The sequence below is a fragment of the Agelaius tricolor genome, unplaced genomic scaffold (genome assembly GCF_023055355.1).
Source record: "Agelaius tricolor isolate 1412-34295 unplaced genomic scaffold, bAgeTri1.0.p SCAF_3, whole genome shotgun sequence".
Classification (NCBI taxonomy): domain Eukaryota; kingdom Metazoa; phylum Chordata; class Aves; order Passeriformes; family Icteridae; genus Agelaius; species Agelaius tricolor.
In genome coordinates, this window is record NW_027269263.1 from 25,794,967 (window position 1) to 25,808,716 (window position 13,750).

A 13,750-nucleotide genomic window follows, 5' to 3' on the forward strand; every position below is an offset into this window, starting at 1 on the left:
CAAAGTTTTTACTGATTTCTATATGTGCTTTGTAATGCCAGTCAGATGAATTCACCATATGCTGAGAAATTGCCTTTTAAAATGTGCAATTGTTTTCATGATTTGCATTACTTGAATAGAAGGCACTAAATTTAGACTTCTTTTCCTAATAAGATATGAAAGATTGGAAGACCAGTTAAATGACCTCACTGACCTTCATCAACATGAGACAGCAAACTTGAAACAAGAGCTAGCCAGCATAGAGGAGAAGGTGGCGTATCAGGCCTATGAGCGATCACGAGATGTTCAGGTACTTATTTTCCTTATCCTAATCTTCTAACATTTCGTGGAGATCTTGTTCCATGAAACACTTGCATTTTTCTGCATATTTTAAAATAAGGAATATTGGAAAATATGTAAGGTTTGAACATGTTTGTAAGCTTAAGAACATGTTTTCTCTGTTTTAAGGGGAAAACCCAGCACATTGAATCAGTGACAGTCTCCATTTGTTTCCTGGATTCAGGATTTTTTTTTCTGCTGAAACTGATGATATGGCCCAGGCAGACTTGTGGTGGAAGAGTGGCCTGTTTTAATCTCTTTCAGAGAGGAGGAAGGAATCAAGTCTCCTTGTATTGTATGACATAACACTTCTTACCATGTCCTGACATAAACTTGCTCAGACTTTGAGCTTAGGGTAAAAAGTAAGAGAAATAGACTTGTAGATTTGCCAGTTATAATTAAAGAGTTTTAAGCCATAGTCACAACAACCTCTATAATCAAAGCTGTGGGGTGTTTTCACCTTAGTGATCAGTTGTAGTCATGTCTGACTTCAATTAAAAACCAGAATTAATGTCTACAAGTATGTCCTGACAGCATGTAGTTACATGTATATTTTATACAGCACAAGCACTTACATAGTGCATAATATTTCCACTCAAAGTCTGAGGAAGTGTAAAAAGTGGTGAAAACACAGTTGTGCCTTACCTATTCATGAGCAACTGAGGAATGCTCAAAGACTGTCTACATATTGGCCCACATGCTAAAAGAACCTAAAACCTGACCCGTATACACCTGTGCTCATATTTCCAAACAGAGAGAGTGCAGGCAGTAGAATGATCACAGTCTCCTAAATGTGAATTAGGAAGCTCCTGGGAACAGAGTGGGAAAGGGATGGTACTGAATCTAAGCATATCATAGGTTTCCTTGTAGGTTTAAACAAGAGAGGTGTCTCACAGATTTAAAGAAAAGAGGACTCCTTTCTGTGAAAGCATCTTGAGGATGTAAAAATGTAATGAAACCTGAGTTGTCCAACAGAGGGGCTGTGAAATATTCCCTAACTCATTAGCAGAATCCTGGAGGGGTGTCAGAGACTTTTAAAAGACTCCTGGAAGGGTGTCAGAGACTCCTTAATGAAGTGCTATGTTGACGCAGCCTTGTTTCTTTAATCTCTGTACAGTTGGGCCCATTTAAATCTATCTCTCTGGGGCTTTGGAAAATTAGCTAAAATAGAGTAAAAGGATTTAAGCTCTGGATATTTTGAGTAACAGCCTAACTGTCACTAAAAGATGTGCAGATAGTTTTAAAGACATGTTCAGCCTCTCAATGCAGAGCTGCAGGTATCAGACTTTTGCAGCTGGAACTCCTCTAAAGCAGCACAAGACAATTTGAGGATAACTTACAGTCAGAGTGGAGAAAGAGCAGGGAAGTTCATTAGTGTGTAGTGGAGAACATGCCTCAGCCGTAACAGCCTTTGTGCCACCCATTAAGAACTGTAGTAACAATCTTCTATATTGTTACTACTTCCTAGAGCAGTGAAAGGAAGCAGCCTTGTGTAAGGCACTGTGCCACACTCTCTGTGGTGACCTTGGTGCCTGGCCAGTCACTTGGTGAGCCAGTTCAACTTGCTGAAACAATGAAGAACTGACCCAGCAAGGGATAGCTGATAGCTCTGGGTGTTTATACACTGAGGTTTGGTTTGAAACAGCTTACTGTGTGACCAGGTGAACAACCTTGCTAGTGCAAGGAGCATACCTGGAGTTTGAGAGTGTGCAAGAAAGTAGGGATGCTGGAGCGTTGGTTTTCTTTGTCACGTAGTGGTAAAAGATTCTGTCAAGTTGATCAATCTCATGAAAATTACAGCTCTGCACCACATTATGCCATGATGCCCAAATCCCAACTCCTGCAAAAAGCTGGCATTTTGGCAAATAAGTGAAGCAGTTGGAAGCCTTTCTGTTTTGCTTTGGGAGGGTTTAAGCATGGGGGTAGTGTCTTTAGGAAGCATGGGGGTAGTGTCTTTAGGAAGCATGGGGGTAGTGTCTTTAGGAAGTATTTTAGTCAAAGACCACTTTTAGTCCATCCTCAAGCAGAAGAGAAAGGTCTGCTTTCTTTAGAACATATTGTGAAGCGGAATAGATCATGTGGGAGAGAATCCCATAAAAGCATCTCCACAGGTTGTTCCACTGTCTTCACACTGACAGAGGGAGGCCAGATCTTACAAAGAGCTCAAGCCCAACACTGTAGGATGGGCAGCTTTGAGAACAAAATCAGTGTAGACCACAGAGGCAGTGTAAACTGAGTGCTGCTACATGTTGCAAAGTAGAGTTAATTAGTATCACAGCAAGCCCTCCCTATATGTTTTCTATAGAATATACAAAGAAACTAATTTTCTTGCTGTTTTGATGCAGTGATAGTTTCTATGGCAACAACTTTACTAATACTTTATATCAACAGTATATATGGGAAACAACTGTAATGAACATTAAAGTTATGATACTTTTACTTGAGCATGAAAAAAGAACAAACCTACGTTTTGGACAGGTTGTTAGCCTTGATTATGCCTGAGCAAACAGTGACACACTCATTCAGACATATATGTGCATTTATTTATTTAAAGTTGGTGGTTCATTGAAATTTTACCAGTCAATAATAAATTACACTTCTAATCTAGCTGATGGATGGCTCTGCAGCTAAAATGTGAAGAAAGGTTGAAGGGAAATATGGCTGCCCTAATTCTTGTTTTCTGTCTCCAGGAAGCCTTGGAATCATGCCAGACCCGGGTTTCCAAACTGGAGCTCCATCAGCAAGAACAGCAAGCACAGCAGTCTGAAACAGTTAATGCCAAAGTGCTCCTGGGGAAGTGTATAAATGTTATCCTGGCCTTCATGACTGTCATCTTAGTCTGTGTTTCTACTATTGCAAAGTTCATTGCTCCTATGATGAAGAGCCGCTTTCATATCATCTGCACTTTTTTTGCAGTGACGCTGCTGGCAATATTTTGTAAAAACTGGGATCATATCATTTGTGCTATAGAAAGAATGATTATACCAAGATGAAGCTATTGGACTGGCTGGTCTTTTCTTTTTTCTTTTTTTTTCTTTCTTTTTCCCTTTTTTCTTCCCCTCCCTGTTTTTAAGCACTGTGTGTATACAAATTCTGGTGTAAATATATAAAAGTATACTTGTTGGCAGTCAGTTGCCTGTTCAATCTGATTTTGTCTAACTGGCTGTATCTGTGATGAACTGCTCACTTAAGTCAGTCTTCTGCCTTAATCCAAAAGGTTTTCCACTTTCCAAACCCATACCCACAAAAGATGGTATGATGGTGTGGGAGGGATCCCAGCAACTGCAAGTGTCAGGTGTGCTTTTTACTAGGCTGGAGCACAAAGAGTGTGATCAAGAGGGAGTGCCATAATGTGTATCAGCTCTGCTAGACTGATAGTTAATTTTCTCTCTGAATCCAACTAGAATGATAAACCAAACTATGCAGTCATGTGTATTGATAGTTCTAGATTCTAAATTAATGGTGAACATTACATGGGATTTTGAGTTTTCAAGACTAACAAAACTTGATGCTTCTGCTAGTAACTTATTGCACAGAGTTTATTGTTTGTAAATGAGACCAGTGATGACTATTGACCACAGTTAGCAGTTGTTCTGTCCTGGCACTGTTCCTTACCGCATTTGGGAAACACATACATGTGGCATAAGACTTCCAAAGATCCCCAGGCAACTTTGCAAAGGAGTTAAGAAGCAAGTAACTGGTAGATAAGTTGGCATCTACACCAAAGCACTCACTTGTTCAAGCCCTGCAACCTGCAAGGGGAAAGAAGTACAGGGAACAGCAACATTGAGGTTAGCCTTTGTTAGCACTGAATTGTTGGGGTGTTCTGACTGAAACAAAGCATACAGGTGGTGGGACCCTGGGTACAGTGGATTTCTTTTTTCTGTCTGATTAAAGAATGTGGCAGAAACATGAGGGAACAGCTTCTTAGGGGGAGCAGGGAGTTAAACTTCTGTAAATATAGGAACTGTAGACACTCTCAACAAACATTCCTGAAAATAATGTATTAACATGCAGTATCACTACTAGGAGATGGGGTTGGGTTTGTTTTCCCACTGGAATTTATTTTGCTTGATTTAATAAGTGCAAAAAAATTTCCCTGAAATCAGCTTGGCTTTCAGCCATGATGTAAAACAAGATCTTTATTAAAAATAAACAAACAAACAAAAAAAACCACAAAACCACCACAGCCAGAATTCTTCACTCTCCATTAAGTGAAAAAACAGTGTCTCCAATTATTTGATGTTCAGTGTTAGTAACTGTGAAAATAATTGTCATTACATATTTTCTTTTCAGTTGCAGTATCTTTTATGCTGGGATTATGGGAGGGAGGGAGGGCACAGTTTGATGTGTATATTTCTTTTTAATCAAGTGCAATAGTTGGTGTAGAATTTGTGAAGACTTTATTCTGAGGAAAGGGAGTGGGTGAGGGGAAGGCAGGGAAGAACTCTGACTTTTTACCACAGTCAGATAAACAGTGAATGGCTTCAGGAACTAAGGAAAGGACAGAATTAACTTAATAAATAATGATATAACTCAATGTTTAGAAAATTCAATTAAAATACTTAGAAATATTTAAAGAATTCTTTATATGTCCTAAGTCTTTGCACAGAGAATCAGGAAGGACTGTGCTGGTTTGCAGTCACTGGAAATGGATCAGATCAGGCACACCCATGTTATCTTAACCCAACCCTACCTCATCTCAAGTGGGAAGTGGAGTGGAAACCAAAACCAAACAAACAAGAGCCCAAACAAGACCAAAAACTGGTTCTGATCCTAAGAATGCTGTGACTCTTCATGGTGTTTTCTTGCCATCTTTATTATAATCTCCATTCTTCTCTTCAGCTTGCACAGCCAACTTCTGCATTGGCCTCTTGAAAAAATAGTTAGTCTAGCATTTTGTTAAATGGGTTCAGAAAGGTAGACGTTCAAGAAAGGAATACCATGTGTTAATAATGTTTACATAAGAAAAACTCCTTTGCCTATTGCATGATTATACATTTATATAAACCTCCCATTGCTATTTTATGTAGTTGAAATGTTACATCAGGCAGCCTCAAGGACAGGCAGGAAAAAGGTTAGTATTTTTCTTATAACAAAAGATGTTGGTGTGGTAATTCACATTCCCTTCACACCTGGGAATCTGAAGGCTTCTGCTCCAAGGGCATCCTGTTACAACTCTGGGAGATAACCTCAGTACAAAATGAAAGTAAAATCTAAAATTTGTGTTTCTACAAAAGATTGCTCACTGTCTTGACAGAATCTGACAGGGCCTACATTCTAAATTGGAAACAGGAAGGTCTTGCACTTCAATCTTGGCTTTACATGTGGCAGAAGACATAGAAAAAGCTATAAAGGTTGCATAATGTTAGTTATATAAATTAAAACAACCTAATTAGTGAATGGGTGCATCTCTTTTCTAGGTTTTTTTCTCTGTTGAGTTTAAATCACTGAAGGATGTGACACACATCAAGAAATGTAAAGTGAAGAGCAAAAGCCTGCTTTTGAGTGAAGCTGTAGTAGTTTTGCACAGAGTGAGACTGTAGTGCCAGGAACTCTGCCATGTGGAAGGTCACCCAAGGAGGGAGGTCTGCCATCCTGCTTTCACCATCACATTTCCTACTGTGTGCTAACTACTGGTATGTGGTAACATCTTCCATATGCCATGTTAGCTCACTAGACTGGAAGAAAAACCTGGTGAAAAAGGTAGATGGTTCTCCACATCTGGAGACTTGAAGGGCTGGTAAAAAGGTCTCATGAGTACGAAGCTGGGATTTTAAGGGAGATGAGACTTTTTCTTGTTGCAGTGAATCATCAGCTGTCCCTAAAACTGGGCTCCAGGCAGACTCTCTGCAGATTGTTGAGGCAGCTTCAGTGTAGAAAAGTTCTTCCTAACTTTTTCCTAGAGGGAACAAACAGCCCCAGCATGTGGTGTGGGGCAAGCTAGCCAGCTGTGCCCATACTCAGGATCAAGAGAAGGCTGGTGCCTGAGCTAGCCTGGGCTGATGCCTCTGCCCTTAGCTTCAGTATGGGCACCACTTCCCCCCTTTAGGCTGGGATTGTGTATTTTACATATTAGTGTGTGTATCTGGCCTGCAGTCTGAGCTCTGCTTCCTGTGAAAGCATGCCTAGGCCAACCCAAAGAACTGCAGTACTCCTAATGAGAACTCTGTTCAGCTTCTCAGTCAATTAACCATGTTCTGTCAGGATCCCATTTGCTTTTATATTCTCATACAGCACATCAGGCATTCTTAGGATACTCCTTACACCTACTCATCATAAGCCTCTAAAACACTCCCACTCAACAAAAAATTGCCAGACAGTGTCTTTTCTGCTTGGTGCTGCTTGGCAGGCAAGTATTTCCCTTCATTTTGGTAGTAGTTCTCTGATGGAAAAGCTCTTCAGTAAGTTGTTAATACCTGTTCTATAGGCTTTTGGCAGGTTTTGTTTGGAGGTTTCTGGAGATTTAGTTTCTTATGAAATTTGCACAATTTTCCTGATTTCTCCTATTTCAGCATTGAGGACTACATGAGGTTTCCCCAGAAATTGTTTAATGGATCCCTCTGCTAGCTTCAATTCCATTATTGTTGAAAGTCCAATTAGTGATTGGCAGGAGTGATCAAGACCCAGTTTAAATTCCTTCTTCTTTCTGCTTTACATTATATGCATTCATGCAACTTCTCATTTGATTGCACTCCTGTGGTGTCTATTTGCTCTGAATTCTTAGGCACTAAAAAAATTCACTGCATTTTATTTTAATTTCAAAATGTTTGTTTTAAGCAGTGCCTCTGCTGCAGGACATCTATCAATATAGATCTGATGTCTGCACTCCAGAAAGGGTATTTAAAAGCCAATGGTTTTCTGTGAACACATAATGACTGCTTATCTGGGGAATAGCAATGCAAAAGGTGAAGACAATTTGCTGTAGGAAAGATACGTGATCCACTCACCCAGGAGTTGAAGCTAGACAAATCCAGTGTAAGCGTAAGGTTCAGTTTTGCAATCATAAGGGTTACCAGCTAATTATTAGCTACTGAATGACATAATAAACAAGGACTCCAGCATTTGAAGTTGAATTAGTTCAGGCTTATGATTGATACAAAGTTAACTGCATAATAACAACTAGTGCTTTCTGAAATCAAAATCATTGAACAAGAAATTCAGGAACAAAACAAGAAAACACAGAAGCTTGTAGTTCACAAGAGCCAATTTTCTTGTTTGGTTGTTTTTGTTTTGGGAAACCAAGTCCCTTTCCACTATGACTGAGACATTTTACTGCTGGATTCAATGATACAACATAAGATAAACAGAGATTAATGTAATTAAACACTCTAATTTCAATAGCAGAATTTAATCTCTTCTAAAAGTCCATCTAGGACTAGCAATCAGGTAAATTTATTCTCCACTATTTTTAATCAACCAAATATATATCTGCTTTCTTCCTTCCCCATGATGCCAGAACATGGCCTTTAAGTACAGGAGATTATAAAGGGCTTGTTTTCAGATAAAGTTGGAATGGTCTCTCTGATGCTAGCCCTGCACAAAGTGTCAGACAATTTTACATTGCAACAGTGAAAGACTAAGTAAAGTTTTATTTTAGTCAATGAAATCACTTCTTTTCCCTGAAAAAGCCAACTGAGAGGATGCTGTATATAGGGACTGCATGAGGCCAAATCAAACTGTCTTGTACGGTTGATTTGCTCTATGTTTAGCATATTAAGTTGTACTGTTGTTGGAAAGTTTTGCACAAAGCCACCTTTCCTTTTTACCCAGGGAACCTGGGTCTGGTAGTATCAAGGTGTACCAAAAATTGTCTGCTTTTCTTGACTAAAGTTAATTGTCTTGGTGTGTGACCTGCAATGTTTCTCATAGTATTTCCATTTTGTGCAGCACTGTGGAAAGATTCAACTATGAAAATGTAATTTTTGTATATTTGGTTGTGTAGTCATGACTGCCTCTAAGGTGCCATTAACATTTTTTAAAATAAAAATATTTACATTTATTTGATGATGAATATTGTCTCTTAAACTTTCTGTCTGATCACTCAAACCCCTATCAATTTTCCTTTCTCAGTACAAATTATTCAATTGACAGTGATAAAGTTAATCCATTGAGCACAAGACTCAGTTTTAATATACTGACAAATCTGAGCATTCTGCTCTGCTGCAATTTTGACCAAAACCTGCTGAGTTTCACCTACAGTTGTGACATGGCAAAACTGTAAACATCAAACTAGGTATCATCATTGCTTTTATCCAAAGCTTGTGTGAAATTTTCCATGCAAATGTTGTGCTATTGTGCCAAGCGACTGGACTTACTTTGGATTTTTTTTTTTTTTGAAAATTTAGAATTAGAAACTTAAGAAGTATTTTTATGTTATTTTCAGAAACCTTGGTCACGTGTCCCAAAAAAATAACATAGCTGATAAAAAGCAAAACATTTCCCTTTATTATTTGTAAAGCAGAGGTCTTGTCAGCTGGCACCGGCAGCCACCGGCAATGATGTTATTTTTATTCCATGAGTAGAGCAGAAACAGTGCCATAACAGATTGCTTTGCAATCACACTGTACTTCCTATTTTCTCCTATTTGATGAAATGGCACAGGGGCTGCTGTGTCACCTGCAGACTTTCCAAGATCTTGTCATGCTGAGTTTCACATGTGTTCCTGGAACTTGTTCTATATTAAGGCTAACTCCATTCACAAACAGCAGCTTCTCTCAGAACCACTAATGACTTTGCCCATTTCTGGCATGGGCTGAATAATCCCTGCTAACCAGGCAAACCAGACATAAAAAAATTCACCTCACTCACCATCAGTTCTCACAGTTGCTCAAAACTCTGGCTTTGGAGAGTGCATAGCACACCCTGGTAACTGCTTTAACACCCAAAATTAGAAAGGCAGAGGGTAAAATACAACAGTTCTGTTTAACAGCACAGAAAGAGAAGTATCACTTGTCACCAAGAGGCAGCCACTGTGCAGTGTTAGCGATCATTGGATGAAACAAATAGCCCTTAACAGCAGTGTACTCTGAAAATATTTTGTGTTGGTGCCCCAAATAACTGTAAGAACCAAAGTTGTGTGACTGTGCCAGAATTAGCTGAAGGCACCCAAGATTTCATCTGCTGTTATGCTGCAACTCATTTTGCAACATCCAACATCCAGAACTGCTCTGAACTAGCTGGCTGAGGCAGTGGTAGCAGAGCAGTTTATAAACTTAGTGATAAATTCTTCCTGAAAGTGTGTGCTTATTTCTCTGCCTGTGCTGCTGCAGAAGGTGCAGCAGTCAAATGGCAGGTCCTGCCTCCCCTGGCAATTGGCACAGCACTGATGTAATTGAAAGGAGAAATTTCCACACTGTAGCCCCTTCAATTCCTGTTTGGACTGTGACTTAGGTGACAAATCATTAGTTTTGTGAAGTTGCCTAGTGGATCGATGCTATGTCACCTTTTATGTGTAGCTGACCAGATTCAGACAGAAGTAAAGTGGAGAGGCTGAACTACTGGACAGGCTGGTGCTAGACATTTGTGGGGTTCTGCAGGACTCCATCCCCTGCCCAGTTCTCTTCAACCTAATTAACATCTTGGATGCAGGACTCAAAGGAATACTGAATAAGTTGGCCAATGACACTAAATTGGGAGGAGCTGTCAACTCCTTTGAGGGCAGAGAAGCCCTGCAGAGAGATCACCACAAATTAGAGATGGGCGATCACCAACCAAATGAAGCTTAACAAGGGAAAGTGCCAGACTGTGCACCTGGGACAGGGCTGTCCTGGCTGTGTGTACAGACTGGGGAACGACTGGCAGCACTGCAGAAAGGGACCTGGGCTCCTGGTGGATGGCAAGCTGTACATGAGCCAGCAGTGCCCTGGCAGCCAGGAGGAACCAGACAACCTGGGGTGTCCTGGGGGAATCAGGCACAGCATCACCAGCTGGGCAAGGGAGGGGATTGTCCCCTCTGCACTGCACTGGGGCGGCCTCACCTCGAGTGCTGGGGGCTGTTTTGGGTGCCACAGTATAAAACAGACATTAAACTGTTAGAGACCCTCCAACGAAGGACCACTAGGATGGTGAAGGGGCTGGAAGGGCAACCTTTGAGGATTGGCTGAGTTCACTTGGTCTGTTCAGCCTGGAGAAGAGTCTTCACTCTCATGACCAGCAACGAGACTTGAGGAAATGGCATGAAACCCAGCCAGGGCAGGTTTAAGTTGGATATCAGGAAAACATTTTTTTATTCTGAGTGTGGTTGAGACTGGAATGGGCTCTTCAGGGAAGTGGTCACAGCACCAAGCCTGTCAGAGCTCACAAAAGGTTTGGAGCAAGCCCCTCAGACACATGGTTCAACTCTTGTCCTGTGCAGGGCCAGGAGTAGGACTCAATGACCTGATGAATGTCTTCCAAGTCAGCATATTCTATGATTCTGTGATAACTTACACCTCAGGACAAGCTTGAAGCTGGCCAGTGCAGAGCTTCTGAAAGAAACACAGACATGCTTGTGACAGAAACTTTAGGAGTTGAGCTTGCATTTGATGTAGTCATGATCCCTTCAGCTGCTGAGTGTGTGGTTCTACCCACCTGTGTGTGTAAATTTGGAAAAACTCTTTAGTTGTTGTGCCTAGAATGGAATCAATCTAATGGAAATGAAAGCACAGTCAGGACTGAAGCTGGTAATATATGAAAACAATATACATGGGAAGAAACCCTTGCAGCCTAAAAAATTCCTTTTTTTTTTTTTCTGTTGAATACCATTTTAAGGAGTTGGTACTGGTCAGGAGAACATCCTTTTCCTCTGCAGTTATAGGCACTTGGTGATAAAGACAGAAGATCAGCATGAGATACTGTATATCCATCCAGGCTGAACAGAAAAGGAGAGAACACAATGCTTGTGTGGTCAGCAGTCCCATACAACTCATCTGAGTAATAGCTTGATAAACTGCTTTAGGCTTTATACCCACTGATGTACTCTATGCTAAAAATTGTACTCTGGTCCTACTGAGCTTAATCATAAAAACTCCTCCAAGTTTAATTTATCATAGCACTAAGGCACTTAAAAGCAATTCTGTCTTTTGACTTTGTAATGCCAAAAATATTCATTTTCTCAGGCAATCTACCCACCACAGTACATGGTTTTAAGTCTCTTCTACAAATAGCACACTACTTAGTCAAGACATCTATGCCACAATTGTATGGGATGGTGAAACAATTTGGATGCTTTCAGGATCTGCTGACTCAGATGCTAAACAGAGCTTGTACTCCAACACTAATTCCCCACTTGGCCTCTATCCTGCCAGGCTGGATTCAGGTCAAGGTGACATAGACTAAGCATGGATTAAACTCCAGGTACAACCAGCAGCATGTGTACATAGACATAGCAACAAAACCTTCTCTCCACATATGCCACAGGACTACAGGAGCTTGAGGATTTGTCTAATCTAACAACTATTTTCAGCTTGCTCAACTAAGGCAGCAAAGAAGTCTAAATGAGCTTTCAAACTCAAGACTTCTTGTGACCATACTAGTCAGTATACTCCTCCAAAGACTGTATCTGCAAAATGGATTGAAATATTTTCCCGGGCTTCTCTACATATTTTACAGCTCTTTATATTTTATTGCTTTCTTTGTGTGAGGATGAACCTTGCTGTTCTGTGAAATGTTGATCTACCCAGAACTAATATAATATGACAAAGAGTCACAAACAATCTCTAATAATGTTGATCAAAATCTGTAAGGTCGCTAAATGAAATCTCTTTACTTTTACTCGAGCCACAGTGAACTTCAAGTGTCCCTTAAAGAGGCTTTCTTTAAAAATAAACTAGTGACACCTGTAGCTGCATAAATTTCTGTTTTTACAAAAAAAAAAACAAAAAACAAAAAAACAAAAAAAACCTGCCTGTGTTGTGGGAGATGTTTCAAAAAGAGAAGTTTGGAATAATCCTTTTTTTGTGTAAGGGTGTTATACATGTTTCCTTTATGTACTGAGTTAGAAGAGAAATCAAACAAACCAACTTCAGTATGTGGTTCCCCTCTCTCCCCAACAGAATCACTTCATATTTACTTCTCACTTTTTTTTCCCCTATATTTGTCTAGTAATATTTAAAGTCTTAATTTTCTAGCTGTTTCTGCCTCTTGCTGTCCAGATCCCTCTCTTGATTGACCGTCTCTTCTCTTTTTGCTGTGTGCATTAGCCCCACTCCTACTCCTATAAGCTCTGCTTTCTATTCCTCCTTCCTTCAGCCATTTCCTCTTTGTGCCCTTGAAGTCCACTTTGATTCTTGCTTTTTCTCTCTTTCTGGGTACTCTGCAAGATTCCCATCTGAGTCACTAGAGCAGCTCTCCTTTGAAAGCCAGCAGAGGCAGGATGGTCACCGTGAGGAAGAATGGCCCCATTACCACCCACACTTCAGAACCACTGGTCATCAGTGAGTAACTGGAATTATGTGACTCAGCCAGCCTCGGAAGGAAACAAGAACACTTCTCTGATTAATGTGAAAAACGTGGAGGCAAAAATAAAGTAACACAATTTCCACCATCTTGAGTTATCCTCTTAGAAAAAGATTACGCATTGGAAATACTTACACAATAATTATTCCCTAAATTAGCTGGCAAGAGACACCCAACCCTGTCTGTTGATTTTAGTTACCAAAATGATTTTAGATTTTGTAGCTTTTTTGCTGTGTCCCCCACAGAGCTCACACCGAGTGATCTGGATTCTTGGTGTCATTTCTTGTTTCTCATGTGAATGAATTGTTTTCCAATAGATTATAGCTATGTAATCCTGCTATGAACAGACACTAATAAAACCAGAGAAAGAATCTGTGCCATTCTACCATTCCTATTAATGCAGACGTAAAAGGGTGAAAGGCTTCTGTTTGGTCTTAGTTAATATTTGTAGAGCTGATAGTGAAAAAAAAAAAAAAAGAAGCAAATTGGATACAGAAAATGAGAGTTCAACTTCATGACACTTTCTAGAAAGATTACTTTGCAGTGTAAAACTAGATCTATGGGCTTTAATAACCATCTTTTTCATCAAAATTGGTTTTGAATAAAAATTAATTTTTAATTCATTGCAGTCATGTGGAGTCATTTATTTCCCTATAGGTGTACATTGGTATGGATGGAGTACTGTTGATATTTCACTTCTAGCATTGCAACAAGTGCAGCACACACGTAAACCTGCCCAGCGGGAGCGCTGAGCTCTCGCCATTGTAGCTGAGCTCATCACGGATTCAAACACCTCATTAGCCGGCAGCCACCTGTGGGGAGCGACCGCAGCTGTCATCTCCCGTGCTGGCAAATGTCACATTTGCCTTGGGGGTTTTTTGTCACCTTTTCTTTGGCTGTGCGTGTGTGTCATCACCAATACCCACCTTCTAATATACTAATTGAAAACAATATTAATCCTTATGAAAGCGCTGTTAGCTTTATTAGAGGAATG

At 40.2% G+C, this 13,750-nt stretch overlaps 1 protein-coding gene across 3 annotated transcripts in view; it reads left to right on the forward strand.

Annotated features, from left to right (window-relative positions):
• The window catches only part of TMCC3 (transmembrane and coiled-coil domain family 3), a 132,604-nt gene extending 124,272 nt beyond the window's left edge, over window positions 1–8,332 (forward strand). For all 3 annotated transcript variants that reach the window (XM_071423280.1, XM_071423279.1, XM_071423278.1), the window contains exons 3-4: window positions 154–289; window positions 3,009–8,332. In XM_071423280.1, coding sequence (XP_071279381.1) covers window positions 154–289; window positions 3,009–3,311 — 439 coding nt within the window. In that variant the 3' untranslated portion in view covers window positions 3,312–8,332. The remainder of the gene's footprint in view (window positions 1–153; window positions 290–3,008) is intronic.
• The last annotated feature ends 5,418 nt before the right edge of the window (window positions 8,333–13,750 follow it).